The 6,970-nt window shown below is 44.4% G+C and overlaps 1 protein-coding gene across 1 annotated transcript in view; it reads left to right on the forward strand.

Moving 5' to 3' along the window:
• The window catches only part of SEPTIN6 (septin 6), a 69,406-nt gene that overhangs the window by 28,798 nt on the left and 33,638 nt on the right, over window positions 1–6,970 (forward strand). Inside the window, exon 3 of the mRNA XM_037732359.1 lies at window positions 274–469. Coding sequence (XP_037588287.1) covers window positions 274–469 — 196 coding nt within the window. The remainder of the gene's footprint in view (window positions 1–273; window positions 470–6,970) is intronic.

The following is a 6,970-nucleotide window of genomic DNA, read 5'->3' on the forward strand; positions in this document are numbered from 1 at the left end:
TGGGACTACAGGTGTGCACCACCATGACCAGCTAATTTTTCTATTTTTAGTAGAGACAGGGTTTCACCATGTTGGCTAGGCTGGTCTCGAACTCCTGACCTCATGATCCATCCGCTTTGACCTCCCAAAGCGCTGGGATTACAGGCGTGAGCCACTATACCTGGCCTATCATGTTCATTTTCCCATGTCAACATGTGTATATCTGAAACGTGATATGTAAGGGCTGCATAGTCACTATGTGAACAGACCATAATTTATCCTTTTGCTTTTCAGGAGAGACAGGTTTGGGCAAGTCCACCCTCATGGACACCCTGTTCAACACCAAGTTCGAAGGGGAGCCAGCCACCCACACACAGCCAGGTGTCCAGCTCCGGTCTAATACTTATGACCTCCAAGAGAGCAACGTGGGGCTAAAGCTCACGATCGTTAGCACAGTTGGCTTTGGGGACCAGATCAACAAAGAAGACAGGTAAGGAAGGCAGTGGGGTGAGGTGGGGAGGTTGGTAGAGGGTCACACGGAGGAGCTCACCATGGGGGTCTTGAAGACAGCACAGATACTGGGCCCTAGCCTGTCGTCCCAGAATGGTGTGGGCAGCAGATACCTCCCAAGCATCGGCCCTGTCAAGGGTCCTTGTTTACAGCAACTGCTCCACTCCACTCACTTCACCAAAAGAAGGGTGCCTGTAATATACATGGTTTGGGTCTCAATTCCATGCAACAAACATGTCTTGTGCTTCTGCCTTGCGCCAGGTACTGTTGGGCTCCGACCATCTAAAAAGGAACCGCTTAGTTTCTGCCCTTGAGGCACTCACAGGCAAAACTGGTTTTAAGCAAATAATTTCCATGGAGTATAAGATGTTCTGTAAAGAACAGGGTACAACGAGATAAAGGACAAGTTACAATGAGAACACAAGGGTGAGAATGGTCAAGTCCACGTAAGGAGGTCAGGGAAGCCTACCCAAAGGATGTGTGTCCTGAGCTGACTCTTGAAGGACGAACTGTTTTGCCAGGTGGCCAAGGGAAGGGAGAGAGGGGCATCTTGGGCAGAGATAAGTGCCTGTGTAAAGGCAAAGTGATGTGCAGGATTCTGGTGTGTTCTAGGAAAGTGCGGCTTGCTCTCTCTGTGTAGTGCAGCTAGACAGAGGCAGAGGCGCTGTGAAGCTAATGAAGATTGTACAGGCCCCTTCCAGAGCTCTGTAACTAATGTTCAGTCACAATGTTGTATTGTTTTCCTCAGAGAGCCTTTCAAATTGCGTAAGTGTAAGGGCTGGAAAAACTTGGTTCTGCCTTTGGGCTAGCACTTGGAATAAGCTTGGGGGAAAAACAGGGGAGAGGAGGCTGAAGAGGTAAGCAGGTGCCAGATCACAGAGGGATTTACCATCGAGGCCAGAGGTAAAATAGGTACCGAGATAAGAAAGAGGCGACAGACTTGCTAAATACTGAGTAGGTAAATAACAACAGGACTTGGTGTAGGGTTGTGAAGGCAAAAGAAAAATCTAGAATGAGGCCAAAATTTCTGGCTTTGGAGAGTGGACACGTGGTGGCAATCCATAAGAGAACCAGGGCTCAAAATAATCAGCTCTGTTTGGACATGTTGAGTTTGATCTGTCTGAGAAATACTGAGTTACGTGAGGCAGTTGAACACACAGAGTTGGAGATCACAAGAGGCTAGAAATATGGATTGGGTTATTAAGGTAGAGGTGACATGTCCCAACCATGGACACACGTAAAATCGTCCAGGGATCACAGTAGAGTGAGAAGAACACGGGACTAAAGACGAAAATCTCGGGATGTTAAATCCACAGACGAAGGAAAAGACACCCTGAAAAGGGACTGAACAGGAGTAAGCAGAGAGATAGGAGAGCGGCTAGGAAATATGTTGGGGGGCCAGGCAAGGTGGCTCGTGACTGTAATCCCAGAACTTTGGGAGACTGAGGCATGAAGATCACTTGAAGTCAGGAGTTCAAGATCAGCGTGGCCAACATGGAGAAACCCTGTCTGTACTAAAAATACAAAAATTAGCTGGGTATGGTGGCAGGTGCCTGTAATTCCAGCTACTCTGGAGGCTGAGGTGGGAGAAGCACTTGAGCCTGGGAGGCAGAGGTTGCAGTGAGCTGAGATTGCACCACTGCACTCCAGCCTGGGAGGCAGAACAAGACTCTGTCTCAAAACAAACAAACAAAAAAGATGTGGGGGGTTGAGAATGTGTATGAGTGAAGAGTAGGTGAGGCTCAGAGATGAGGTGTGATAAGGGGTGGGGTCAGGCACCATCTGCATTTAACCAGAAGTCACGTGGTTATCACATGTGTTAATCTCAGAAAGGGCCATTCATCATTTTGAGCAGAGGGTCTTCTTATCCTTTCAGGATTCTTTTGCTTCTTAGAGGAACTTTATGTCAAATTCTTTTATTTCCCCCTTAAAGCTGTAACAGCCACGCTTACTTCCTTATAATGAGTAAATATATGTAGCTTCTTCATAATGGAACTGAGTTCTGTTTTGCATTTGAAATTCTAGAAAAAAGACATCTCTACTTTGTTTTTGGTTTTTTTTTTTTTGAGACGGAGTCACGTTCTATCACCCAGGCTGGAATGCAGTGGCACAATCTTGGCTGACTACAACCTCCGCCTCCCGGGTTCAAGCGATTCTCCTGCCTCAGCCTCTCCAGTAGCTGAAATTAGTCACGCACCACCACACCCCGCTGATTTTTCTGTAATTTTAGTAGAGATGGGGTTTCGCCATGTTGGCCAGGCTGGTCTCGAACTCCTGACCTCAAGTGATCCTCCAACCTCAGCCTTCCAAAAGTGCTGGGATTACAGGCGTGAGCCACTGCATCCGGCCACCTCTGCTTTGTATAGGCATGCTTATTGTGCTATTCTTGTTTGGTTGAGAATATATTAAACTTTGGAGAATGGGGATATTCAGGCCACGATATGAGTACTTAATCTCAGCTGCAGATTGCTCAAAAACTTTAATTAAATTTCTTACAGTTCCTTTAGTTACATACATTCAACATATCTAACATTGGACAATGCCTTGATAATGATGGCTTGGGAGGACTGAAGAGATACTGCCCCTCAGAGGCAATTCTACTTCCGTTATATTTTTAAAATGTCCATATTGTTTTTTCCTGATTATAAATATGATATATACTTATAATAAATAAGTAGAAATGAAAAGCCTCTTTGAAATTTCACTGGGGAGCAGGGGTGGAGTAAGCTCCAGGGATCTGTAATAAAAAGCAGTGTTTTCTTCATGCTGTTAGCATAGATATGTCAGTGAAACTGCATTGAAACCAGGCATTAGAATGTCCTGTTTACAAGGGCACGTGCATAAACTGGGAGGAGAAATGAGTAAGGCCGGATACTGCGGAAAGCTACCATTTAAACGATGCTGGAGGCAGGGCACGGTGGCTCAAGCCTGTAATTCCAGCACTTTGGAAGGCCGAGGTGGGCAGATCACTTGAGGCCAGGAGTTCAAGATCAGTCTGGCCAACATGGTGAAATCCCGTCTCTACTAAAAATACAAAAAATTAACTGGCCATGGTGGTGCGTGCCTATAATCCCAGCTACCTGGGAGGCTGAGGCATGAGAATCACTTGAACCCGGAAGGCAGAGGTTGCAGTGAGCCAAGATCATGCCATGGCACTCCAGCCTGGGCGACAGAGTAAGATTCCATTCAAAAAATAAAAATAAAAAAGGATGCTGAAGGTTGGGTGCAGTGGCTCACACCTGTAATCCTAGCACTTTGGGAGGCTGAGATGGGCGGATCATGAGGTCAAGGGATCAAGACCATCTGGCAAACACAATGAAACCCTGTCTCTAGCAAAAATACAAAAAATTAGCTGGGCGTGGCGGCAAGCACCTGTAGTCCCAGCTACTCGGGAGGCTGAGGCAGGAGAATCACTTGAAACCGGGAGGCGGGGGTTGCAGTGAGCAGAGATTGAGCCACTGCACTCCAGCCTGGGCGACAGAGACAGACTCCGTCTAAAAAAAAACAAAGGATGCTGGAGAAAAGGGCATTTAAAGGAGAGACTGAGAAGGACAGGCTTAGAGGGGAGTGCTTAGGAACCTAGGCTTTGGTCTTAGACCTGGATTCAAATCCCATCTTGCCATATTTTTAGCCCAGGGATCTTCAACAAGGTATTTAAATTTTCTATGCCTCGGTTTTCTCATCTGTAAAATGGGGATGATGATGATGATGAAAATAATACCTACCTTAGAGAGTTGTGGTGAAGCACATTTGACATGTGTGGAATATAAAATGCTTAAACACCTGGCACAGAGTAACCACCTCACCTCATAAACTGAAGATATTATGATCATGATTTTTTTTTTTTTGAGATGAAGTCTAACTCTTGTCACCCAGGCTGGACTGCAATGGTGCAGCTCACTGCAACTTCTGCCTCCCAGGTTCAAGCAGTTCTCCTGCCTCAGCCTCTGGAGTAGCTAGGATTACAGGCACCTGCCACCACACCTGGATAATTTTTGTATTTTTAGTAGAGATGGGGTTTCACCATGTTGGCCAGGCTGGTCTCGATCTCCTGACCTCAGGCAATCCGCCCGCCTTAGCCTCCCAAAGTGCTAGGATTATAGGCATGAGCCACCGTGCCCGGCGGATCATGATTTTTATTGATAGAAGAATCAAGGGAGAGCTGAATCATGCAGCATATGGGAGGGAATGATACATGGTATCCAGGAAGACGAAAACTGAAAAATATTCATTGGGTTTGGTGACATGAAGGTCAGTAATACATTTTGGAATAATAATTCGAGGGGAATTGTGGGTAGAAGCCAGATTACTGTGATTGCTGAGTGAATGGAAAGTAAGGATGTAAAGGCATCGGAATAGCAAAAAGAGCAACGGAAGAGAAAAGTCAGTCTAAGACCAGATTCCTGCTCGTATGGAAATTTAGCATATGTAAGTTAGCAGGGGAAGAATGGACTATTCAAGGGATGATGCTGGGAAAATAGTCCATCTATTTAGGAAAAAAATAAAACGAGACCCTCTCACACAAACACCATTCACAAAAATAGATTCCCATTGGACTAAAAACAGATTCTAAAAATATAAGGAGAAAACATCAGAGAATATTTTTATAACTTTGGGGGTAGAGAAGGCTTTTCTAATCATAACACAAAATTCAAAAGTCACAGAAGAAAAGACTGATGGATTTAAATTCATTAAAGTAAAAAACCCTTTTGTATTGAAAGATACCGTAAACAAAAGTAAAAACAAGCTACAGATGGGGAGAAGATATTTGCAGCCTAAATAACAGACAAAGGATTCTCTAAAATGGAAAAAGAGCTTCTACAGTTCAATGAGAAATAAACAGATAATTTACAGAAGGGGAAATACAAATGTCCAATCAACATGTGAAATGCTCATTCAACTTCCCCAGTAATTAGAGAAATGCAAAATGAAACAATGAAATATTTTTTATTCATCAGATTTGCAAAAACTAAAAGATGGTATAATATCCACTAACACAAGGTAATTTCATTCATGTTGATGGGACTGTAAATTGATACAGACTTTTTGGAGGGCAAATTTGGCAGCATCTATTAAAATTTTAAATGTGAATAATTTATGACCCAGCATCTCCACCTTTAAGTATACAGCCTAGAGAAACAGTTGTACATACTCGTCAGAAGCATACAGAAAGCATGTTCACTGCAGCTTTGGTTATTGAATGAAAAACAGTTTAAACAGTCTAAGCTGGTGAGGTGGCTCATGCCTGTAATCCCAGTACTTTGGGAGACCGAGGCGGACGGATCACCTGAGGTCGGGAGTTCGAGACCAGCCTGACCAACATGGGGAAACCTGGTCTCTACTAAAAATACAAAATTAGCCTGGAGTGGTGGCGCATGCCTGTAATCCCAGCTACTTGGGAGGCAGGAGAATCGCTTGAACCTGGGAGGTGGAAGTTGTGGTGAGCCGAGATCGTGCCATTGCATTCCAGCCTGGGTGACAGAGTGAGACCCTGTCTCAAAAAAAAAAAAAAAAAAGTCTAAATTTCGACCAACAGAGCAATTAAATAAACTATGGAATTACCATACCATGGAATTGTGCTTGGCAGTTTAATAGAATGAGGTAGATCAATATATACTCACATGACTAGATCTCCAGGATATCTTGTGAAGTGAAAAAAAAGAAGCTGCAGAATGATCATGATGCCATGTGTGTAAATCTGGCCCCTCCAATAAAACCACAAACATTTCTCTCTATTTATGCGCGTAAATGCATAGAAAAAGGTCTGGAAAGATAATCAGCAAGTTGAAAATAAAGGTTTTCTGTGAGGAAGACAGAATAGGTATTCTTGCATAAATAAATTTAGGCCAGGCACGGTGGCTCATATCTGTAATCCCAGCACTTTGTGGGACCAAGGTGGGAGGATCACTTGAGCCCAAAAGTTCAGGACCACCCTGGGTAACATAAGGAGACCCTGTCTCTACAAAAGAATTAAAAATTAGCCAGGTGGGGTGGTGTGCGCCTGTAGTCCCAGCTACTCAGAAGGCTGAGGCAGGAGAATACAGCTCACGAGTTAAAGGTCACAGTGAGCTGTGATCATGTCATTGTTCTACAGCCTGGGCAACAGAGCGAGGCCTCTTCTCTAAAAAACAGATAAAAAAGAAAGCTTGTCTGATCTGGGAGAAATACACAAGGCCATGTTTAGAGGGGGACAAGGAGGTCAGGGGCAACTCTTGAGGATGGGAGACATCATGAGGGCTTGAACAGAAAGAGAAGCTTTGAGGAGAGGAGGGGCAGATTTGAGAAAAAGAATCCACAAGACTGAGAACCAAGTTGCTGTGGGAACCTAGTCCATTTTATAAACTACTAAATGTCTACTGTGTGACAAGTACAGTGTGAGGTGCCAGAGATACAAGAAATAAGGCACTTTTTTTGAGACACAATCTCACTCTGTTGCCCAGGCTAGAGTGCAGTAGTGCAATCTTGGCTCACTGCAACCTCC

The sequence above is a fragment of the Cebus imitator genome, unplaced genomic scaffold (genome assembly GCF_001604975.1).
Source record: "Cebus imitator isolate Cc_AM_T3 unplaced genomic scaffold, Cebus_imitator-1.0 Scaffold445, whole genome shotgun sequence".
NCBI classification, from domain to species: domain Eukaryota; kingdom Metazoa; phylum Chordata; class Mammalia; order Primates; family Cebidae; genus Cebus; species Cebus imitator.